Raw genomic sequence first — 26235 nt, 5'->3', positions numbered from 1 at the left:
CTCAATTCTTTGAGTACCCCCACTTCAGTTTTTAGTGAATCCTATATTTACTTCTAATAAATTGTTCTCATGCCTATTTTTGCACACATGACCTGAAAATTCTGTTTCTATGATGGGAGTTACCAAACCTGCTTACCTATTTTAAAAGGATGTGTTAAGTTCCTTATGTCAGGCCCAGCAACCCTCAGACCCAGCCAATGACACCCTGAGTGCTGGAATTACAGGGGTGTGCTACCACACCCAGCTGCATCTGATTCTTTTTAAAGCGATGTTTTTCTTAACGATGTTTTCCGTATTTCATTTGTTTCAAGAGAATTTTGCCTTTTGAAGCATTTTTATGACAGCTGCTTCAGAATCCTTGTTTTCGAATTTCATCAACCATCAGTGTTGATATTAGTTAATTTTCTCATTTGGATTGTGCTTCTGATTCTTGGTGTTGGTATCACCTCTGATGTGCCCAAGAGATAGATTCCAGATCCTTGTGCAAAATGAGCAAAGAATAACAAGTGTATATCTACATTTATTTACTGTATTGAAAATAATGGGAAGGCGTGCTTGGATTTTGCCAGCAGAAACAAAAGGTGGTGTGAAGGGGGAAAGTCACGGGACAGCTGGGAAATAGGAAGAACAAAAATAAATCACGTTTCAGGATTTTAAAAGATGTGCATCTGCCCTGGGTGCCTCTCATTCGATCTCTGGAGATGATTGACAGGGTTCTGAGTCATCTTAGGGGCACCTAGTGTGCATGACTGTCCTACAAATATACTTCTAATTACATGCATGACATGCAGTCCCTATGTATGAACACTTAGTGAACCTCCAGTAGGGATAAAGGTTACTGTAGGCCACGCTACAGGAACTAACTCTCTTGTGTTCTTGCTTAGAGCTTTAGAGATTTCCTGGGTCTTTGTTATTTTTATTTCTGCTTCTCTTAGCACAATGGAAGGAGGATTTGCCCAGGGATGTTGGCCATATTTAAGCAGGCTTTCACCCTGCTTAGGTTTATCTTGCAGGATCCAGGACTCCCTTGGTGGGTTGTAGTTCCAAAAGAATTTAACTTGTAAGGCCTTTCCTTTAATAGGAAAATTCTGACTTGTTATAATATGGATGAACCATGAAGACATGATGTGAAAAAAAATAAGCCAGATAAAAAAGGATAAATATTCTATGATTGCAATTATATGAGGTACTCAAAGTGCAGAAAGTAGAATGGTGGTTGGCAGAGGACAGAGGAAAAGAGGAGTGTTCAGTGACTATGGAGTTGTAGTTTTACAAATAAAAAGACTTCTAGAAGTTGGTTGCACATCAGTGTGGTGATTCTTTAAACTCCTGACACCATATACTCGAAATGTGTAAAATCATAAAATTTTGTTATGTGTACTTCACCCATAATATAAAGTTACAAAGTTGTATTTCTCTTTGATAGGAACATTTTTATCTGATTTAAGAGAAACAGCCTTTATTTTATTTTATTTTGTACTTGGAATTGAACTCATGACCTTGCGCTTGCCAGGCAAGTGCTTATGTTATAGTAGTGGGAAGTGTTAGAACACTGGCCTAAGGTACAGAGACTGAGCCAGTGGTATATGCAAGTTCTTCTAGAAGGTAGTAATGCCCATTTTACCCTATTAAATTTAAAATGTGATCAAGGGTTATAGGAGTGAAGGATAAGAGTAGAATTTTTACTAACTTGTTCCGACAGTGTAATGGTTCAGAATTGAGAAAACAAATACATGAGAGTTTTGAAGGGGCCTTCAGAACGAGGAGGGTTGTAGAAAGGCGGAAAACAAGCTAAAGAGAAGGCCCCATAGCCTCATAAATGCCAGTCCAACTTCATTTGCATTTTAAATTTGTGTCTTTAAGCCCCAGAAAGAAACTAAAAATGCAGGAAAACAGTGGTGAAAATGAACACTTTCCATGGAAACATTTGGTATGAGTGATTATGAGAAATGTTATCAGTTGATTTAGACCAAGATCTCTTTGTTTAAAAAAAAACTGGAAAACATTAAGAATGATCATTTTGTGGCAAGTTCTACTGCATTTGCAAATGTTCTTAGCACTTGTCTCTAATTTACTTTCCATTTCTGTAGATTGACCATATCTGGTCATTTGTATAAACGGCATCATGTGTCATGTAGTCTTTTGTGGTTAGTCTGTCATAAAATTCAGCAATACTTCATGCCTTTTCACTGGTCCATATTGTCTGTATTGTTTTATATTTTCCTCATATATTTTGTGTTTCTCTTTAACTTTTAGTTCTGATTTTAGTTATGTTATTTGTTGTAGATTTTTTAGAAAAGTTGCAAATGTAGTACAAAGAAGTTTTATGTAATTTTCCTTTGATTCTCTAAATATTGACATCTATTGTGTGTCCCCTTCCTCCTTTCTTCCTCCCTTGGTCTGTGTTTTTGAAATATTCGAGAAGAAATTTTGGATATGATGCTCCATTCACCTTGTAACACATCAGAGCATGCTTTTTAAAGGCACGTGTAGGGCCGGGGGATATAGCTTAGTGGCACAAGCACCTGTCTGGCAAGTGCAAGGTCCTGAGTTCAATTCCCAGCACCAAAAAAAAGAGCAAAAAATAAATAAATAAAGGCAGGTGCATACTTCCATATAATCGAAGTACAACTGTCAAAGTAAGAAATGAGCATTGACACACTGTTATCTCGTCAACAGACTTTGTCCAAGTTTGGTTATTCTTCTGGCAATGTCTTCATTATCATATATTTGCATTTAGTTTTCAAATGCAGCACTTTTAGTTAATTTAGTTTTTTAAAAAATCTGGGACTGTTTTTGGTCTTTGTCTTTCATGATCTTGTTCTTTTTTCCTTCATCTGACATTTTTTAAGAGTACATGATGGGGGGAGGGGATAGCTCAGCTGCATGGTGCTTACCTGGCAAGTGTGAGGTCTTGGAGTTTGATTCCCTGTACCGAAAGGAAAAAAAAAAGAAAGCAGGCTGGCTCTATGTAGAGTGCTGCATGGTTTGGTTACCCTGATGTTTCCTCATAAATAGGCTCAGGTTGTGCCTTTTTGGGGCTTGGGGGGCAGAAATACCACAGAATTGTGTTATTTTTACTACATCTCATCAGGAGATACATGGTTTCATCGTACCCCAGTTTGGTGATAACTTCGAACACTTAGTTTATCCAATATCTACCAAATTTCTCCGCTGTTAGCTACAGTATTTTTCCCTTTGAAATGAGTAAGTGAGGGTGAGAGAAATACTTTGAGATAACTAAAAATACCTAGTTCCTTGTTAGACCTTTGCACACTAGTAATAGCATCTCATTATTAGTTATCTTTTGCTTATTAGTTTTGTATTAACTCTTAGCAGTAGGTATTAGTGTTATGGGGGGGAAATGTAACTCCTAAACTGCTAGATGTCGCATACGCCGAGTTCACGTGTCCCCTGAAATCAAAGAATGAATTCAGAAGGACAAAGGAAGTTAAGAGTAGGAAAAGTTTATTGGGGAACAGAAGTAGCTCTTGAGAGACAAGAGGGGTCCCAGCAGTAGTTTACCACTGAGGCCCTTTGTCGGGGTAATTTGTACAGCAAAGTCACAGTGTGATACAACGTGGGTCAAACTGTAGATCAACATAAAGGGTTACAAGTATAGGCAGTTAGCCAACATTGGTCCAGTAGGGGAGTGGGTCCAGTAGCAGGGGTACATGGAAAGAACAAAGGCAGTTTTGGGAAGGGATGGATCCAAATGCTCTGGTCACCTACCTGGACAGCTGATGCCTATCTGGAAGTTACTGGACCATGTATACCAATTAACAGTATAATTCCAAGTTACTGTTTATCCTTTAGGGGCATGTAGGCCTGGTCATTGCATCTCTCTCTTGAACCTTGGTCTTCTTCAGATGCGCCTCCAACCACAATTCTGATGCCTCTTTTTTCTGCTGACTTCCTTGACAGTCCAGTCCCTCTGTGACTGTATATCTAATTTAGCTGCTTATAATATTAGTATCTCATTACTTATTGTTACTATTGTGTATTAACTATACATATTAACTATTAGTTAATAATTGCTTTTATTATTATGTATTACTATTTAACAGTGCCACAAATGTAGCAACTTAAAACATCACACATTTATTATCTTGGTATCCATGTCAGGAGTCATGAGCATGACTTTACTAGGTCCTTTGCAGTGTTGCAAAGTGCTGATGAGGACTGAGTTCTTATCTAACATTGGTTGGGAAATGACCCACTTGCAAGTTCAAATGGTTATGGGCAGGATTCAGATGTTTCTGTGCTGTCAAATTGAGGGCCTTGATTCCTAGATGGTTCTTGACGGAAGGCTGTCTTGAATTCTTTGCCAAATAGTATCAAAAAGTTAAGTCACTTAGCAAGGACAATACAGCCTTGTGAAAATAGTTAATTAAACTGATAATTGCCTTTACTGCACTTTATTTGTTAGAAGCAAATCACAGGTCACATCTGTACTCAAAGGAGGAGGGAATTCCACAAGGGCTATAAATTAGGAAGTAGTAATGGTAATTGGGGGTCATTTTAGAGTCATCTATCATTTCATCCATGATAATACTGTACTTACCTGAAATACGGTACTAGCCTACCAAGGTTGGCTAGCACATATGTTGATTTTTTAATCACATCATTCCTTCTTTATTTCTTTGTTGGAATTCTACAAAGAATTATCCCCCAGTCATTGATTTGTTCTTTTATTTATTACCAGTATGACCACATGGAGTTTCATTTTATTCTATGGATTATTATTTGTATTACAATCATTCATTATTTTAGATAAGTAGTTTAATCCATCTAAGAACAGTATTTGGAGCACACCTTAGCATGGGCATCCAAATAGTATCTAAACAGTAAATTATTTTTGAAATTTATTGTAGAGTAAAAGATAAGTTTTAATATGTGACTGATTCTGTCATGGATTTGCAAAGCGATTGTACTTCTATTTGAAACTTACGAAGTGTGATTAAAAATTACAGTGAATAGCCAGGTTCTAGACCAGCCTGGGCTACAAAGTGAATTCAAGGCCAGCCTGAACTGCATAGTTAGACCCTGTCTCAAAAAACAAAGAAACAAAACAGTGAATGTTTAAATTGTTAAAAATTTATCATAGTAAAAGACACAGTGCCATTAATGCCCCTAGTTCCTTGTGCAAAATAGTCACTAAAGTGATATCATGTCACTTTTACTGCATTTTGTTGGTTAGAAGCAGGTTACTTGGTTTATCAAAATAAAAAACTTGGGAAAGAGTAAAGGACCTGTGTGTAAAAGCACTCCCTTTGTCACAGGGATACTATTAAAATCAAAACAAAACTTTCAAAGCTCCCCAACATACTTTACCTATTATTCTTGCCACTTTTTGAAGCAGTTCTGTAACTGCTCTGTAAGTTCTGTAAGTCCTGTTTGTTGAGTGTCTTTAATTGTGCTGACATGTCTGCCTTGATGTCCTGAATTGATTCAAAATGTTTACCTTTCATGGTCATTTTGACTTTGGAGAAAAGCCAAAAGACACCCCTGCCAGATTGATAAATAAGGTGGGTGAGGGCGCATTTTTAATGCTTTTACAAGCCTTCCTTTCTGTTGTATGGTGCTTGGCAGTGGCAGCAGCATTCACTGTATTTTTTAAATCACATCGAGTAAAGACACTGAGAGAGGACTTCCAGAAGTGGTTCACAAAGTGGCAAGGACAATGGGAGATAGGTTCAAAGCAAGGGTGGTTCATGGTTACAATGTGTCTTTTACCGTAATACATTTTCAAAAAATTTAAACAGCATATATTTTAATCACATCTTATACTTTGATATAACAAACTTACAAGCTATTTGCTTTTATATCAGTATTCTGTAGGTGAAAAGCTAATTCCCCCGTAAAGATCATTACCATATAATTCAAATGATTAAAAATTATAGAGATGTGACGCAGATATACTTATTCTAAAACCACTAGATCTTCTCAGCTTTTTATCTTAGGTTTGTGTCTTGATCTTTGAATGCCATGTGAAAGTAATCCCTTTCTTTTCATTTATGGGTTTGTAGGACTTTGAGTCTGTTGTCTGATACTTGGTCAACAAATACCTTGCTATTCACTGTATCTTTTCTCTTTACTAGCAGGCTTTCACTTCATTGTACATACAGTTTCTTTTCTTGTTTTTTTAATTTGTTTTGTTTTGTTTTGTTTTTAATAGCAAGCCCAGTGACAAAGGGAGAGATTTTCAAAAAGTCCCATACTCTTTGAGAAGTTTTGTAGTTTTAATAATTTACTGATATATTTTTGGAATGTTTTTGTGTAAATAAGGCCTACTAACAAAAAATTAAAAATTAGTCCTGAAATATGTTCACTGAAGATATTCTGAAATTTTTAACTAGGAATAACCATTGATTACTGCCTTTAGTTGAAGAAACTAAGAAAATAGACAAGTTTCTTCACAGAAAATATTGATTCCTAAATGATTACTGAAATTGAGGAAAAAGAAAATAAAAATGTTTTGAAGGTATGTTATTTTTTAAAATGAAGTTGAAAAATATTTACATTCATTTCTATTTTATTACCTAATACTGTGTGTCTTGTCTTTTCTTTTTTTCTTTCTTTCTTTCTTTTTTTTTTTTTTTTTTAAATGTAAGTGAGGGTCTTACTATTGTAGCCCAGGCTGGATTCAAACTCAAACTTGGAATCTTCCTACCTCAGCCACCTGAATGCTGCGGTTACAACGTGCACCACGATGCCTGGTTATATGTTACTTTAGAAGAGATTTTTGTTTCTTCATTCCTGAATTATTTATTTTTGGTACATTTCATTATTAGCTGGATTTCATCTAATAGAATTTTTATGTTTACAGATGATCTTTCTTTTGAATTCTTGTGATCTGAAGAAGATTTTCTGTGGCCTTTTTGTATAACATGTACTGTGGATGTACATATTTTTGTTTAGACGTTTGCTTGCTTGTTTGTCTGTGACAGGGTCTCACTGTTCAGTTCAGAGTAGCCTTGAACTTACTCTATAAGTTGGGCTCCAGTTTGCAGCGATCTTCATGCCTCAGATTGCTGCTGGGATTACAAGTGTGTGCCACCACACAGAGCAACACTTCTTTCTCTTAAGAACTTCATTTATTTATTGTGTTGTGGTATTGAATATTGCTAAGAAATACATGTTTTCTACAAAATACACATTCATTGTGTGTATACACACACACACACACACACACAAATATGGCTTGCTTTTAAGGCAGCTTTGCTGTTAAATGATCTCAAAATTTCAGTGTTTTATAACTGAATACTTTATTTTTTCCTTCATGTATTTAGTTTAGCCTAGGCTAAGTTTCCATTGATGAGGCTTTGCTGTAGTGTGTGGATTATTTTCTTTTTCTCTTACAATCAAAGGAATCAGTGGTCCATGCTGTCATAGTAAACATAGGAATAGACCAAATGTAAACACATTTTAGCCTCTGTCTCTCTTACTGTTTCATTGACCATATCAAATATTGTAGCCAAAGCCCAGCATCATTGTGACAGAGAAATATATTTCACTTACACTGTTATCACATAATGAAGTAAACGATAAATAAAAATCATCAGTTAAGCTGCCTCTTTGAATTTCATGCCCAGATCCTAGTTTGATTTTTTTTTTTCCTCAGTCCTTAAAGCTCATGGTTATGAAAAAAAAAAAAGAAAAATTAGAAACACGTTTCTCATTACGAGTTTGTACAAGTTCAGATAGCCCCTTGCCCTTTTTTTACATTATCATATAATATATGTTACTGATTTCATGAAGACAATTTTTTTTGTTAATAGAGTTGTTTATTTTAAAGTATTCTTCCTTTCTAATACTTCCTTTTCATATCTGTAAATTTGAATACTATTACCTGAGGTACTTTGGGTCAGCTATTTTTAGTGGTATGTAACAAAAAACAGTATAAACTGGGTTAACCCTTGAAGGAAATCTGTCATTTAGTGTAAGTGAAAAACAAGGTAAGCTCAACCCAGGCACTATATCAGTTTCAGCTCTGACCCTGTCATGTTTGCTCCTTCTCAGCAGGCTCATCCATCATCATTACCAGATGATTGTTAGCAGGTCCTGGAACTAGATATTTTCAGGTTCAAATATAGCAGGGAGAATGAGGCTTTAAATAAAATAACACATCATTGAGTCTGGCTGGCCCACTATCGAGTCAGATGATAAACTAAACATTTTTCTGATGATATGTGTGGTTATAAATGCTATGTATTTCAGATTTGCAAGGAAAATATGAGAGCATCTACAGAGTCACCCTTCTACCACATCTTTTCTCCAGATTTACTTTCATTTTGTAGTTGTCACTTTAAAGACTGTTTTTATTGTTAATGTTTCATTTTTGTTCTGGGTATTAAAGCCTGATTTTTTTTTTCCACTCTCTTTCTGACTTAAATCACTTTATGTGCCAGTTGGCAGTCTCTTACCCAATAATTGCAGTATCCCAGATTCTTGAGAAATGAAAATTCTTCATTCATTAACACCAGAAGCCATTTGATGACATTTCTTTTGCAGTGACATTAAACTATGCACAATCTTTAAGTATTCATATTTCAAATATGATTGGTTATTATAGTACTGCCCCCAGTTCCCTTAGCACTGTTATATAATTTAGGTATATTTGGCTACCATTCTAAAATCTGGGGAGGATGGGGTTAATGTCTGAAACGTTTGGCCTGAGTGTTTTGGGGCAGAGATTATAGACTCATGTCTGTAGTAGTAGCAGCCATCACAGTGTAATGTGGCTGTTTGCTCCCTGCTCTTCCTTCAGAGACCCTCAGCTAAGACAGCTTTTCTCTTTGGACCCACCAACTCTAGTCTATCACCTTACTTAATATTGAAATTGAATGCCATTAATCAGGGTAAACTAACCAGAGAAGTTATTGAACTTTTTTTTTCTTGGATACATATTTTCTTTTTAAGCCATTTCTTTTCTATTTTGCTTCTGCTTTTTTTCTTCTCAGCGGAATGTTGGCCTCATAATTTACTAACTGGGGATTTGGAACAACTTCTTTAATATTTCTATACATTAGTTTTTTCATTTGGAAAAATGTTGTATAATTTTGCCTACCTTGTAGGATTTTTGTGAAGACTTAAGTTTCCTGGAACTTAGCACTCTTAAGCTGTAATATAGCTGTTATGATTTGTGTCCTGTTAGTTATTTTAGCATATGGTCAACTGTTCGCTTATGAATGGACTTTGAGGTAATTTTCAGTGCTTTGATGCTTCTAACAGTGGTGGAGGAAATAAATTCTTTTACATAACTGCCTAAGCCCTTGCGGCCTTACTTCTTTGTTGATAGATTTTTAAAGTGGGATTGTTGGATCAGTAGTTCCAGTTATTTTACAGGAAACTGCAAAAACTGTGCCTAGACACCCATGTTCACTTCATTCAGCTTCTTCCATTGGTAATATCTTATATAATTATAGTACAATAGCTGGGAACCTGGAAATTGACATTAGTACAAGACTTAGGTAAGATTTGATCTGTTTGATTTCTCAGTCTGACCAGTGGTATCTTGATCTCACCACACACACTTATCTATGGTTTTATATTCAAAATAAATACTCAGAATCCTACTTAATGTCCTTTTTTTTTTTTTTTTTTTTTTGTACCAGGAATTGAGCCCAAGACATTGTGCTTGCCAGGCAGGTGCTTGTGCCACTGAGCTATATCCCCTGCCCCTTAATGTCTTTTTAAGTGATCCCTTGGTAGTTTTACATACAAGAAGTGATGGCAGTGTATTGGTTTCATAGGTCAAATTTAGTTTGGTGCAGCAATAGCAAGAGGATAAATATTGTTTATTTGAATCTCTGTGTATGATCCCCCCTACTTTTCTTTAACATTTGTAAAGCTTGTGATAAATACAGTAGAATGTATACAAAATATATGTGGACATCTACATTTCTCTTGACTTAAATTTAGATACTAGATCAGAATTAAGGATTTTTTTTCTTTAGATATATAACAATGATTTTTACATACATTTCAATCATGGCAACCTTTTTCTACATTGACAAACTATTGTTTATTTTATTTTATTTTATTTTATTTTATTTTATTTGTGTCTTTTTGAGACAGGGTCTCGCTGTGCAGTTCAGGCCGGCCGTGAGCTCACTTTGTAGCCCAGGCTGGTCTCGAACTCGCAATGATCCTCCTGCCTCAGCTTCCTGAGTGCTGGGATTACATGCATGCACCACCACGTCCAGCTGATGAACTATTGTTTAAATTAAAGGAATATTTACAAATTTAAAAATTAAGTCAGTGTTACATAGACTACTCAGAGACTAACCACTGTGTTCACTACCATCATTGTCTTCTTTTTGTTTTGCAGTGGGACTTCCCCTCTTGCATGCCTGAATGCAATGCTACACACAAACTCCCGAGGTGAAGAAGGCATCTTCTATAAAGTTCCAGGTAGAATGGGAGTGTATACTTTGAAGGTAAATATTTCTGTTGGGGAGTCATTTAAAAAGAAAAAATAGTGACACCATAAGTAATACTTGTATAAGAACAGAATTCTGTTCTTGAAGAACTTATTTTCAGTATGAGGTAATACTTTCGACTCTGTAATACGCACACACATATGTTGTTTGTTTATTTCCTTTTGGGTGCTGTGGACTGAACCTAGAGCATCGTACACATTAAGCACCTGCCCTACCAACCTCGTGTGTGTGTGTGTGTGTGTGTGTGTGTGTGTGTGTGTGTGTGAGAGAGAGAGAGAGAGAGAGAGAGAGAGAGAGAGAGAGAGAGAGTGTGTATTTTTCTTTTTATTAATCTGTAAGTAGACTAGAGAAGTAATTAGCCCTTATAGTATCATCTTGAAAGGATGAAATAAAAATGACTTCTGGTGATTTTATTTGTCTGGTTTTTTGTTTTGTTTTGTTTTTTTTAAAGATGGGTCTTGGTGTGTTGTGGTTTTGAACTCCTGGGGCTGAAGAGATCCTCCTACAAAACATCCCTGATAGCTTGGATTAATTTTTTTTTTTCCAAATTGAGGCTGGATATCACTTGTTGCCCTGGCTGGGACTGAACTTGCAACCCCTTCCTCAGCCTCCCAAGTAACTTGGATTATTGTACCACCACTCCCAGCTTCTCCAGTGACTTAAAGAACTTTTGTCACCATTTGAACACCATTTGAATAACTCTTAGGTGTTATAGTGAAATGTACTGACTGAAAGCTTTGCATTACTCTGTCATTTAGTTTTCTGCTATAACATGATTGTGATTAGTGTTTTTGTTTAATGGGAAAAAAAAAAGTTAAAAAGATTGAATTGCTGTGACTAGTATTAGCCAGTTTGTATCAGAACTAGAATATCAATCCAGATAGAACTTAACTCCTAACCCCTTTTTTCCCCTCCACAAGCGGGCTAATATCTTAATTCCTACACTGAAGCCACTTTTACTTATTTATATAAGTAAAAGTTACAAGCAGTTGAAACAACTCTGAAAAGGTGGGAGTGAGACAGAATTTATTAGCTCATATAACTGAAAATTCTAGGGAAATCCAGGTCCTCAAATAGTATCATCAGGGTTTGGTGTCTCCACTTCCTTTTGGTTGGCTTTATTCTTTCCTCAACGTATGTGTCTTCAATCTCATTCCCCATTCTGCATACTATAAGCCTGGAGAGAGAAAAACAAGATTTGGCTCAGTTGGTTAATTATTGTGACCACACCTGAATGGTGGATTTTGCCTTAAGTACAGGTTCTTCTGACTGGACAGTATTAAGATCATGGTCACTTTTGAGGTGAGGTTGAGATTAAGCCCACTCCAGATAGGTGAACTGAGGAAAGGAATTTTTGCCCTGTGTAAGCTTATCAGAAGACAACTCAAGCAGACTTAATTTAGGGTAGATTTGAAAGTAGAACAAATTGGAGTAGTTAGACTGTAATCTATGGGTGAGCTTCTGTTAAGGCATCTAAGTATGGTAAACATTAGATAGAGGTCAGAGTTTGGAGCATTTGAACCATATAAGGTGTATGCTGTGCGCATGTGTGTGCGCACATAGGTGCGTGGGTGCGTGTGCGTGCATGTTAGATGGCAAAGGTTTTCCAGAACAACAATGTGATCAAGTAAATTTCAGAGTGAAGCAAGAAAAAACGTGGTTATAGTTGTCTGGAGTAGAAACCCGGGCCCTAACTAAGAGAGAGGTGATGGAGGTGGAACCAGGGGGATCACCGAAATAGAAAGTACCACATTTGGAATGGGTAAAGGAGAAGGTGATAAGATTCTAACATTTGGGACATGAGCAGGTGATCCCAGGATCCCAAGTTTTTTACAAAAAGAAGTTAATTATATTTGTATTTCAGATACTTGTTGAACCTACAGGTCAAGATATCTGGCTGACAACTAACTATAAAAGCTGTCCTGCATTTTGAAGGAAAGAATAGAAAAATATGGGGTCTGTATTTTAAGAAAGTGTGTAACATAAGGATGACTTGCAGAGAAATGGCACTAGGTTATTAATTTAAGTGAAAAAATTGGTCCTTAACTATACCAAAATTTAAGATATTGGCTATAATGTCACATGTATGTTACTTATATGTGGGAGGGTTACATTTTGTCTTTATCAGAATTATTTTTTAATCTAATTATAAAAACAATATATGGGAAACAAAATTGGTGGAAAAAAATCTGTTACTATAACTTAGACACAGCATTCATTAGTCTGTACTTATACATGAATGTTTTTATATACAGCATAAATTTATGTAACACTTACTGAACTTTTATGCCAGCATTTTGTATTAAGTCATTTAATTTCTGAATGATTTTTTTGAGATAATAGTATTATCTCCACCTTATAGTCAGGGAAATTGAGCCAGGAGAGGTTAACACTTTCACCAAGGCTGTGCAGTTAGCAGATAAAGCCAGAAAATCTTTTCCTAGTTCTTAATTTTGTAATTACTCTGTTATTTATTTTACACAGTGAGTAGACACATTTATCCTTTCTGATTAGCATTCTCATTATTAAGTTCCCATTCTCATTATTAAGTTCATACTGGTTTCCAACAAGATTGATAGGATTTTTAAAACATGTTTCTTTTCTGTTTGACCTTTGGTACTTATTAACCAGTATCTAGGATCCAATTAGAATAAAATGATGTGCTATCTCTTGCCATCCGGCCTCAAGTTCTCTAATTGATTCAGAGTACAAAATGGTACTTACACAGATGTACATCTATTTAACGATATTCTCATTATACATATATTTTTAATCCCAAACACGTCCTCATTTACCTGGACTTACATCTGCCTGATTTTTGTCTAATTTAAGGCTGTGTGTTGTGCCTCTATACAAGTGTTATGTATAATTTTTGTCTTTGAATATAGGTGGAAACATTTACTTATTTGATCCAAAAAAAGAGAAATGACAGGAATTCAGAAAATACTACTAGTTCAGCTACTGTGTCTCATACTAAAAATTAGTTAGTACAGTTAAGTTGCAACATTGCATATCAGAATTTCATTCCTATTTGCTGTAATTCTAATAATTAATCCTAATTGGATGCCTGCATTTTCAGAAAGATGTGCCAGATGGGGTGAAAGAGCTTTCAGAAGGTTCAGAAGAAAGCAGTGATGGTCAGTCAGATTCCCAGAGTTCTGAGAACAGCAGCAGCAGCAGTGATGGTGGCAGCAACAAAGAGGGAAAAAAGAGCAGGTGGAAAAGAAAAGGTAAATCTACCTGATCCTTCAATAAAGTATTGAATGCTGTTTAGGACAAATTCGTATTAGTAGCTTCTCTTTCCCCAGACTCCAGGCCAATCAGTCTCTTCTCTTTTACCCTCTAAATGAGTATTTCTAGTCGTTTCTGTAATGGAAAATACTTGTATCTATACTGTCCAACAGAAAACACTAGCCACATGGACATGTTATAACTAGTGTGACCCAGGAATTTCTTTTCAAGAATATTTTTCTTTTTTAGGGCAGCTTTAAGTTCACAGCAAAACTGAATAGAATGTACAGAAATTGCCCACATGTTCCCCACCTCTACACCAGCATATCCTTGTCCACTTTGAAGATTCCCCATCATTGTGGTACTTTTGTTACAGTCTATAAACCTGTATCAGTACATTGTTATCCCCAGAATCAGGGCTTACTCTTGATAGCATACATTCTAAGGTTTTAGACAGGTATTATTATAATGCATAAAGACATGTGTTTACCATGATGGTACCATACAGAAAAGTTTCTCTGCTCTAAACAGCTGTCCTCCATCTACTCAACTTTCTTATTCGTAACTCTTGGCAGCCATTGATCTTTTTTTACTCTCTTTTATAGTTTTGTCTTTTCCAGAATGTCATATAGTTAGAATGTTTTCATACTGGTTTCCTATTAGTAATAATGGCATTTTATTATGACTTGATGGTCATTTCTTTTTAGTACTGGAGAATATTCCACTGTTGAGTGAACCTTACTTTATCCATTCTCTTCTTAAAGATCATATTGGTCATATTTTGGCAATTATAAATAAAGCTGTTGTAAACTGCTGTGTGCAATTTTTGCATGAGCATAAGTTTTTATTTCCTTTGGATGAATACAAGAGAGTGATTGTGGAATTATATAGAAGGGGTATGTTTAGTTTTGTAAGAAACAACCAGACTTCACCAAAGTGACTTTTGCGTTCCCGCCAGTAGGAGATCAGAGTTCTGTTGCTTTACATCCTGATCAGCGTTTGGTGTTTTTTGTGCTCTAGAGTTTGGCCACTCATACAGGTGCATATTTATTTTGATTGGCATTTTCCTGACGATGTGCCATGCACATCTTTTTATTTGCTTAGTTCCCATCTGTCTTACGTTCTTTGGTGAGATGTGTTCAGGCCTTTGATGCATTTTCTCTTTCTTTTTTAAATGTTGTATTTCAAGCATTCTTGGTATATTTCAAGTAACAGTCTTTTATTAGTTTTACATGTATTTTCTTCAAAACTATGGCTTTTCATTCTGTTGTCATTTTTTTTTGCACAGAGCAGAAGTTTTAGGTTTTAATGCAGTTCACTTCTTTTGTGGATTGTTTCTAAAAAACCACCACCAAACCTGGGGTAACATAGGTACCTTCTAGGAGTTTTATAATTTTGTATTTAGATCTATGACCCATTTCTGATTACTTTGTTTTTTTTTATGGTACTGGGGATGGAACCCAGGAAATGCTGCGCTATATCCCTAAAACCCTCCTCCCCCATTTTTAAAGATAGTCTCACTGTGTAACGAAGGTTGATCTTGAATGCTCAGTCTTTCTGCCTCAGCTTCCTGTTTGTCCTGCATTTTAGGCACAGGCTACCAGGCCAGCTTCCTTTTTCATTTTAGTTTGAGATGGGGTCTTGCCAAGTTGCTGCAGGTGGCTCCAAACTTGGGATCCTTCTGTCTCAGTCCCCCAGATGGCAGGGATTATAGATATACGCCACTGTCCACCTTTATTTTTTGTGAGAGATGTGAAATCTATGTCTTTGTTTATTTCTAGTCAGATACTGAATTTTTAACTTTAACTTAAATAGGCAGATGTGTTTAGGAGCATGTCAGGTTTTACCTGGGTTTATTTTCTGTCCTTGGTTATCTGTAATCTCTTTTAAAGAGTTTTTATTTAATTGTTCCTCTAATCCTCTCTTTTAAACTTGGAGCGCTTACTATTCTAACAGCTCTCTCCTTACTAGGAAAAGAATACTTTTCATTTCTAGTAGCAAATACCAAATCTAGTTTGTTTGTCTTTGCTCTCATCCCACTTGGTATCTGCTCCATAGCTGCTCCATAGCTCCCTCAAAATATTCTTTAGAGGATGTCTGTATTGAAACAGCTTCCCTGGAAAGGATTTTCCAATTGTTTTGTTCTGTTTTGGTGTCAGGAATCGAACCCAGGACCTTGCACTTGCCAGGCAGGCACTGAATCACTGAGCTATATCCCCAACCCCAGGATTTTCCAGTTGAGAATATACTTTATTACCTATTCCTGTCAATTATTCTGTAGTTTCTTGTCAGGCTCTCTTTGACGAGGTCATCTCTTTTTAAATCCCAATATCTATAATTTATAAAAGATGGGGAGGACCGTCAGATGCATATTACTAATGCATATTACAAAGATAATGATATTTCTGAGTACAATAGACATTCAAGATTTTTGCTATCTTAAATATCTTGTGAGATTTGAGTGATAGGTGAGCTGTCTTTGCATCTATAAGCTAATATTATACTTCCTAGAGTACTAAGCACATTAATTTTGAATACCTCTGAACTATTTATTTATTTATTTATTTTTGGTTTTTCTCTGGTACCGGGAACCGAACTCAAGACCTTGCGCTTGCCAGGCAGGCGCTTTGCTGCTGAGCTAAATCCCCAGCCCCTACCTCTGAACTTTATTCTCTGTATCAGAGAAATAGTTTGGGTTTACTACCATCCCTGTGCTAATGTGGATGTGCTAGTTCCTGAAAGAATTGAGATTGTTGGTCTCATCTTTGGACCCCCTTCTTTTTTCAAATTTTATTTTAAAGAGAGTAGTAAATGAGTAAAAAAAAAAAAAAAAAAAGAACGATAGCAACATATCATCGGCATCACAAACATAAACAAACCAAAGCAAGAACATTTAAAGTGGTACAGGGTTTTAAGACAAAATAATACGAATTAACAGTGGTTGTTATATTACATATTGCTGTCCTCAACTACGTTGCTCAGATTATCAGATGTAAGAATGGAAGAGTGTTCAAACCTTAAAGAAAATAAGAAAATAATTATTAGATAAAACATTAGAGATAATACAGAGTTTCACTAGACAAGATGGTGAGTACTCACCATGGCAGTTCCACTGCATATTGTTACTTTCAAATCAATTGGTCAGATTACCAGATAGAATCTTTGCCCTTTTGTATAGCTACAAGATACACAATTTGGGCAAACTTAAGATCACAAGGTCTTAGTTTTAAGATCATAATCACTTGGAGAGTCACCCAGACCTCAGTTTTTAGGGATGAAGAATGAACACAAGACAAACTAGGGACCTCTCCCCCAAAATTCTTTGGTTGTTTTGAGACAAGGTCTCAAACTCACTGTGTAGCTGAGGCTGACCTTGAACTACTGATTCTCCTGACCAGCCTGCTGAGTATCCGAAATTCTTGATGTATAAAGTAGTCCCTGTCAGTAGTGGAAGGATGTTTGTACTCCAGGCCCCTCTGCTGCTCAGGGTCAGTTGGGCACCTGTTTTTGGAATGGTAAAGCTAAAAGTGAAAGAGACTTTCTTTTCTCTGCTTATCCTCAGATTAAACTTTTAAGTTTGGAAATGACAGATGTAAGATTGGGAACCAAACCAAGCCATCAGACAAAGGAAACCATTAGCAAGATTCATGTTTTCTAGGTGGGATTTGAAACAAGGAAATCAATATTAAGGGGGCTGGTCTAGTAAACTTGTAACAAGATTTTGTCGAAGAATGTACTTGGGAGTCCTCGATTTCTGTATGCTACAGAAATTATTTTGAATACTATTTCCATTGTTGCCATTATTTTCTGCTCAGAATTGTTTTTGTTTTTTTGTCTTTTTTTTTTTTTTTTGTACCGGCAATCAAACTCAAGACCTTGTACTTGCCAGGCAGGCGTTTATGCCACTCAGCTACATCCCCGGCTCTGCTCAGAATTAATAGTTGTTAGTGGCTACCCTTAAAAATTTGAGGTAAACTGAAAGATCTAAAAAATAACCATGCAGCCCAGTGCCACTAGCTTAATAAGTAGATTCAAATAGCATAATACTTGTTCTATACTCTGCATAATAATAGAAGACATTAACAGGAAGGTAATATCAAATTCAAAATTTTTTTTGGACTGCCTTTCTCTCCTAGAAATCATCACAATATTGGTTATTTGTCCTTCAATCTCAGTAAGATGGGATGTTCTATAAAGTTCTTTTCTGACTATAGGTAGTCTGTTAAACTGAGAGGAGAGAAGTTTGGAAGGTGGAGTAGGAGGTGCACATGTTGTCACATTCGTTCATATTATTTCAGCAACAGTGATACTCTCAAGAAATGGATAGATGCCAAGCTAAAAACTGACTTAGTCTCTGGCTTGTGAGTCATTTGTCATGATATAAATACCTGTATATTTTAGGTATATATCACATACCTATTAGTGTTTTTGTCATCTAGTAGAAGTTACTGCAACAGGCTTACTGTCAGCAGAGATAGCAGCAGCATGCCACAAGGCAGTTCTTGATCCATTGCAGTTATCTGTAAAGCTAAAGCAAATAATTGTGCCTATTTTTTTTCTTATTTAGCACTTTTATTCTTAATGTGACATCACTTTTTTATTTCAAGTGCATTGTAAGACAGGAAGAACACTGAGATAGTATCAAAACCCACTTCCTTTTATGTACAAAAATAAAGAGCTCTAACAGCAAAACTGATACTTTTAGCTGAAAATTGATAGAAATTGTCTCGATATATGTATACCTTTCAGCAAAGCAGGAACAGAGAATAGAACTTCGAAATTCAGTCCAGTATTAAAACTAGCTTATAAACAGAGAAACTTTAAAGTTTGTGGTTTTGGTTCTTAGTTTTCAGACAGGAAGCAATGTTCACAGAAGAGCTTTCTGGAATTCCAAACCAAGGTAAGGTGGAATAACTCCAGAACAATGATTATTAACATCAGTGCTTTCTGTTGCTTTTTTATGCTCATAGCTAAGTCTGCTTTTTCCCCAAAATAAAATATAAATATTACAGCATAAAGCAACTAACTGCTTTTTTACCGTCTGTTAGATTTTGGTCTGCCTTTAGAATGTGTAAAGAAAAGAGTTATGTAAAATTCTCTTTTTCATTGTGAGGAACCACCAGTTATTTCTAGGAGCATGAAGTACTCTGAATTTTACTGCTTCTTCAGAGCTACTTTAGATCAGGAATTTGATGTATATTGTGTCTGGAGTTATTTGAAATACCATAGACCCATGTACCCTCTGATATCATTTACATATGTATTACTGAATGGGACCAATTATGTCTCCTTTCATTGTATTCTGGAAGCAGAACTTCTGATAAAGTTAACTGAAGTAGAAAGACTTCGGAAGATTTTTTTTTTCCTTATTGGTGGTAGATGAGTTGCAGGTTTTTGGTTTGCCTCCCCACCCCACCCTAGTACCTGGAATTGAACTCACGACCTCGCGCTTGCCAGGCAAGAGTTGCAGGTTTTAACTGTCTTGTGTTAAAGAGAGCCTCACCAATAGGACCTGGATAATGAGGGTACTCAGAATCAAAGTGTTCAGGTGTGGCCTTTCCTGTTTTGGTTAGGGGACTGTTTGAATATTATCAGTAACCACAGACTGCCCATTTCAGAGTGGGAAGAAGAGACTTAGAAGTAAAACAAGTCTACTACTTCTGTAAATGAAGTTCTTTAAAAATTTCTCTAGAGAAAGACTGTTATAATAAAACCTCCCCCCTCAAGAGAAGTCATACTGTTTTTAAATGCCTGGGAATTGAACTCAGGACCTTGCACTTGCCAGGCAGGCACCGTGCCCACTGAGCTAGATCCATGGCCCCTAAAGACTAAAACTATTTTAAGACTCCATTTGTGTTCAGTCCTTTAATTACCATTTTTGCAACAGAACTTTTGTTTCACTTTTGTTACTGCTCTAGTGTTTCTGATCATCTCCCTAATGCTGGCAAGAGACCTGTCAAATGTCTTGAGGGGAAAATAAAATTTTAAATTAGTGATTACTTACCAAAGCTTTTATTTCAAATGAATCTAATATTAATAATCCATATCCTTTTCATCTTGTTCAAAATTACAGACATTGGTGGATGTGGAAAATACTCAATTCTTTTAATCTTTCTGAAAAGTGGCCTAAATCTACTTTAGTAAGCTATGTAAAATGACTTTGATGAGCTTCAGGTTCTAAATTTTGTTTTAAATGTTTTTCTGAAAACATTACTAAGATTCAGAAATCATGTGTTGTGCTGTGTGGGTTGGCATTGGCCTGTATTCGCACCATGCAGGAGGCTGGGGCCAGGAGGATCATCTCAAATTGGAGGCCAGCCTGGGCTATATAGTGAGATCCTGTGGGGTGGGGGAGAACAAAACAAAAATAAGAAAAGTCATTTGTCTATTATATTATAGGTACTTTGGTTTTTAAAAAATTACTTGTATCTACTGATCTTTTGGTCAGAATTTTTTAGTCTTTGCTCTCAAATTTTGCTAATCAGATAAAAATATGTTCTGAAATAATTTTTTTTATCTATTGTATAATATGTATTGGAGAAAAGTATTATAACATTGAAAAGTATTGTTTATGCCATTTGTTTATTTACAACAACCAAAGTAATCTCTCTTTAAACTTCTTGCTATACTCATTCTTTTTTCAGTATAGAATTTGCCAAGTATTTGAAAAACTTCATTAAATAAGGTGGGGTCCCTGCCCTTAAGGTTTGTTTTCCTGGGATGTCTAGAGGTGTTTGGTGGGGAGTGGAAGAAAATTAGCAAATGACTTAATAAGTTTACATGTGTTTACACTTATTATATTATGGCAAATTGGAGAAGGGTTACTTGGTTATCATTATCTGGATTATTAACTATTGTATGAACATTAGAGAATTCTTAGAAAATGTGCCTTGAGAGTTTAATCAATAGGAAAGACATGATATATCATAGAAAGAAAACATAAAACCAAGGAAGTAAGAATGTATACAGTGTTTTCAGGAAGCTCTAAGAAGATAAATTTGTCTGAGAGTAGTGATTTGTAGAGGAAAAGAAATTTGGTTCACACTTTTAATGTTTGGTGCTAATCTCATTATTTATAGGTAAATTGGTAAGCACAAAGTAATTTCTTAGGAAAATTAAGGTATGGGTTAGAGAAGAGAGAATGACAGCTCTGGTCACTCAAATGTTCATAGTTATATATCAAGAGGAACAAGATTATTTATGGACCTCTTACTGGTTTCATCTTTTGGTCCATCAAGTATCTTAAGTTGATGGAAGAACTTTTGTTTCTCTGCTTACTAGTATTTAGAACATGAATTGAATTTCTAATCAGTAGTATATAGAAGAATTGATTTTTCATCCTATTGAAAATCATTGGGTAATGACTAACATATTTCCTTGCTGCCTGATGGCATTAATTGGTGACATTAATTTCATTTGAAGTAAAATTGGTAATAGAGAAATGTGAGGGATTATTTTCCTCTAAATGCCACTTAGTAAGAAAAGATTATCCATAGGATCTGATACGGGTACAATGTAGACATAAATTTTTCAAACAAGTCTTATTTCAGTATCTTTCCTGTGTAAGAGGTAGTCCTATGAAACTTTTGTCCCTTATTTTATGACTCCCTGGCTTTATTCTCGTATTCTTCCCATATACTCACTCCTACCTCCATCTTCTCAGCTGGTTTATCTCCAGTTATTCCTCATAGAGGACCAGTTTTCTCCTCGAATCCATTTTGTGAAATAATATTGTTTGTTTGTTGGTTTGTTTTTGAGACAGGGTCTCTCTATATAGTTCAGGCTGGTCTTGAACTATGTAGCCCGGGCTGCCCTTGAATTTGGGGCAATCCTCCTTCAACCTCCCAAGCGCTGGGATTATAGGCATGTACCACCATCCCTGGCTAGATCAATACATGTGTAAAATGCACTAAGAATGACCCTGCAATGTAAATTTATCTGACTCTATGTAAGTGTTATTTCTTGCTTTTGTATTTACTTGGTTGTAGACCAGTTTGTGGACCCCATTTGCATAGCAATGATTTAGATGATTTTTTAACGTTATAAAAGGTATGTATGGGCAGATAACATCATCCTTCATAAAATTTATTTTTCTTTTTAAAGCCAGTGCCTTGCTGTGCTGCCCAGGCTGATCTTCACCTTCTGGGCCCAAATGATATTCCTACCCCAGCCTCCTCAGTTTCTAGGAATACAGGTGTATGCCACCAGTCCTGCCAACTTTCATTTTTAGAGGAGATAAATATGTAACATTATCTTGTCTCATTTTTGAATTGTGCACAGAAAATAACTCTGCCTCTATGAATAAAGAATGAAATATGCTGCTCCCTTACCAGCGCTGCAGAGACTTGGTGTCATTTCTCATTTACTCCTTATCCTTCCCCAGAAGTAACAACTCTCTCTCTCACCAATTAAAAAAAATCAGCTCCAAATGGATTAAGGACTTAGCCCTGAAACTATGAAACTAGTGGAAGAAAATATTGAGGGAGTGTTCAGAAGAGGAAATGGGCAAAGATTTTTTTACACAAGATTCCAAAAGTAGATATAAACGGGGTTACTCAAAAAAGCTTCTGCAGAGCAAAAGAAACAGACATCAAAGTGAAGAGACAACCTATAGAACAGGAGAAAATATTTGCAAACTCTACATCGACAAAAGATTAATATCCAGAATATATAAGAAACTTATAAATAGATTAAGGGCAGTAGGCCTAAGTAGACCTAAACATTTTTTTAAAATTAGTACATGTTTGCCATTCGTGCAGTTTATAATCATCTTGGAGAGTGGTGATAATGTACATATCACAACTTGTTTCTTTTTAAATCTCCTTTCCCCTCTCCTTGCTCCTTCAATACCCGTATCCCATTTTTCATTCCTTTTTTTGAGGGGGTGGATACCAGGAATGGAACTCAGGACCTCACAGTTGCCAGATAGGCGCTGTGCCACTGAGCTAAACCCCCAATCCTTCATTTTTCATTGTTGTTATTACTGATCCTAGCCCTTGTTATGGCTTGTAATGTTTATATTAATTGAGATCATTAAGTTCCTGTACATGTCATATGTTTATTCTATGTATTTCCCCTTCCTCTCCTCCTCACCCCTCATGCTTTTTCTCCCCTGGATCACTTTCCTATTGCAAGATCCATCTCCTTGTACCCTTTCATCCATTCTTCTTATTCTCTTTTGTTGTACTTTGCCTCAAATGAAAGATACCATATGGCATTTAAGCTTGTGTGTCTGGTTTATTTCACTTAATGTATTTTCCAGGTGCATCCATTTTCCTACAAATGCCTTAAATCTGTTATTCTTTAAGTAATATTCCATTATATATGGATACCACATTTTTTAAACCCAGTCATCTGTTGATGGGTATACAGGCTATTTTCAGGATTTAGTTATTATGATTTTGTGATGCTATAAACATTGTTATGCATGTATCACTGTAGTGTCATGTATTAAGCTCTTTGGGGAAGATACGTAGCAAAAGGATAGCTGGGTCATATGGAATTTCTAATTTCAGTTCTTTGAGAAATCTTCATACTAATTTCCATAATTGTTGTACTAGTTTACATTCCTACTAACAGTGAAAGAGAGTTCTTTTTCACCACAGCCTCGCCAGCATTTGTTACTGTTTAATTTCTTAATGATGGCCATTCTTTCTGGAGTAAGGTGGAATCTTAGCATTATTTTGATCTACATTTCTCTAATGGCTAGAGATGTTGAACATTTTTTTCATATATTTGATTATTTATATTTCTTTCTCTGTGAGGTATCTATTCCTTTCTCTTAACCATTTCTTTACTGGATCTTTAGTTTAATTTTTTTTTTTTTTTTTTTAGTTCTTTGTATATTCTAAGTATTAGTCCTTTGATGAATATCTGGCAAAAATATTATGCAAGTTTGTAGGTTGTTTCTTCTCTGTACTGATTGACTCTTTTTGCTGTACAGAAGCTTTTTAGTCTGATATAACCCCATTTGTTGATTCTTGCTGTTGTTCCTTGTGCAATTGAGATTTTAGAAAATCTTTTGCTACATCTGTATCTTCAAGTGTTTTACATATTTTATCTTCCAATAGGTTTAATGTTCTCTTTTAATGTTTGGATCTTTGATCTATTTTTATTTAATGTAATATATGGTGAGAGATAAGATAACCAATCTTCTGCACACAGATAACCAATTTTCTCAGCACCTCTTGTTGAATGGGGTATCTTTCCTCCAGCATATGCTTTTGGCCCTTTTGTAGAAGCTCAGGTAGCTGAATGTGTCTGCTGAAGTTTTTTTATCCTCAGTTCTGTTCCATTGATCCATGTATCTTATTTTGTTCCAGTACCGTGCCATTTTTATCACTATTGCTTCGTGGTGTAACCTTAAGTTAGATATTACTGTCCCTCCTGCTTTGCTCTTGCCCCAAATTGCTTTTGCTATTCCCAATCTTATCTGGCTCCATATAAATTTTGAGGGTTTTTTTTTTTTTTCTTGTTCTGTAAAGTATGCTGTTGGTATTTTGATTTGCACTGCATTGAATATGTATAATAGTTTTGGGAGTATGGCCATTTTGACAATATTGATTTTGCCTATCCAGGAGCAGGGGGGATGTCTTTCCATTTTCTGATGGCCTTCTCAATCTCTTAGCAGAGTGCTGTAGTTTCCTTTGTAGAGGTCTTTCATTTCCTTTGTTAGATTAATTCCTAGGTATTTCATTTTTCTTGAAGCTACCAGAAATGGTATTATTTTCATAATTTCCTCCTCATCCTGTTCATTGTTGGTACACACAAATGCTAAGGCTTTTTGTGTGTTGATCTTATATCTTGCTACATTGCTGAAGTTCATTATTTTTCAATGGTTTTTTGGTGGAGTTACTTGGATCTTCTATGTAGAGAATCATGTCATCTGCAACTAATGATAATTTTGAGTTCTTCCTTGCTATGTATTCCTCTTCTTTCTCTTGCCTAATTACTTTGGCTAATGTTTCAAGTACTATACTGTGTTGAATAGAAGAGATGATAGTGGACATCCTTGTCTTGTTTCTGACTTTAGGGAAATGCTTTTAGTTTTTCCCCATTTTGTGTGATGCTGGCTATTGGTTTGTCATATATAGCTTTTGTCATATTCAGGAATGGTCCTTTTATATCTGTCTTCTTTAGGGTTTTATCATAAAGGGGTGTTGGATTTTGTCAAAAGCCTTTCCTGGGTCCATTGATATGATAATATGGTTTTTGATCTTGCTTTTTTTAATGTGATCCGTCACATTTATTGTCTTATGTGTATGTTGCATCTCTGAGATGAAACCTACTTGGTCATGATTTATGATCTTTTTGGTACTGCACTGCATTCTGTTTGCTAATATCTTGTCGAGGATTTTTGTTTCCATGTTCATTAAGAAGATTGGCCTACGGTTCCCAGCTGGTCCTGAACTCTCAATGATCTTCCTGCCTCAGTCTCCCAAGTGCTGAGATTATAGGCGCGCGCCACCACACCCAGCTAGTTTTCTTTTTTAGTTGGGTCTTTATCCAGTTTTGGGATCCAGGTGCTACTGGCTTCCATAAATGAGTTTGGGAGCAGTCTATCCTTTGTAATTTCTTTAAAGAGTTTGAGGAGTATTGATGCTATAACATCTTTTAAGGTTTTGTAGAAGTCAACAGTGAATCAGTCAGGTCCTGGGCTTTTTTTAGTTGGTAGCTGTTTTAGTACTGTATCAGTTTCATTGCTTGTTACTGGGTTGTTTACCATATTTATGTTTTCAGTTAGTTTTGGTAGTTTTTATATGTCTATTTTCATTGCACAGTGGTCTGATAGTATACATGGGGTAATTTCTATTCGTTTATCTTTACTTAAGCAGCTAGTATGGGATCTATTTACCATGTGCTACTGAAAAGAATGTATACTGTGTTGTAGAGGGGTGGAATACTCTATATATCCATTAAGTCCAAATGTTCAACAGTGTGGTTCAGTTCTGAAATTTTTTTTGTTGTTGTTCTTATTGTTTAGTTGATCTATCTTTCTGGGAAAGTGGGATATTAAAATCTCCTGTGATTGTGTTAGCATTATTCCATCTTACAGTTTCAGCAATTTTTGCTTTATAAAGATAGGTACTGTAGTATTTGGTACATATATGTAATATCAATGTTGTCTCTTGTTGGATTTTTTCCCTTAATTAGATGTAGTGATCTTCTTTGTCTCTTATCATTTTTAGCTTGAAGTTTATCATATCTGATAGTAGAATTGCTACCTCTGCTTGTTTTCAGGTTCTGGTACATAAAATGATGTTTTCCATCCTTTAATTTTTAGTTTGTGAATATCTTTTGGGATTAGATGAGTTTCAACAGATTGTTGGATTCTGTTTTTTCATCCAGTCTGCCAATCTTTTTTTTTTTTGTACTGGGAATCGAACTCAGGACCTTGCACTTACCAGGCAGGCCTTTGTGCCACTGAGTGATATCCCCAGTGTCTTCTAATTGGAGAATTGAGGCCATTAACATTGAGAGATATTACTCAGATGTGTTGTTTATTTACTGTCATTGCCTTCTTTATCTGGTGGTGTGTCTTTTATTTTTGTTTTCCTGG

General features: G+C 35.8%; 1 protein-coding gene across 4 annotated transcripts in view; it reads left to right on the top strand.

The window, feature by feature from the left end:
* The window catches only part of Asxl2 (additional sex combs like transcriptional regulator 2), a 137710-nt gene that overhangs the window by 75805 nt on the left and 35670 nt on the right, over positions 1–26235 (top strand). For all 4 annotated transcript variants that reach the window (XM_005400413.2, XM_005400414.2, XM_013522575.1 and 1 more), the window contains 2 exons: positions 10334–10442; positions 13525–13675. In XM_005400413.2, the coding sequence (XP_005400470.1) occupies positions 10334–10442; positions 13525–13675 (260 nt within the window). The remainder of the gene's footprint in view (positions 1–10333; positions 10443–13524; positions 13676–26235) is intronic.

This window comes from Chinchilla lanigera, unplaced genomic scaffold (assembly GCF_000276665.1).
Source record: "Chinchilla lanigera isolate Chin_1 unplaced genomic scaffold, ChiLan1.0 scaffold00068, whole genome shotgun sequence".
Classification (NCBI taxonomy): Eukaryota; Metazoa; Chordata; class Mammalia; order Rodentia; family Chinchillidae; genus Chinchilla; species Chinchilla lanigera.
This window is presented reverse-complemented; position numbering and strand designations above follow the sequence as displayed.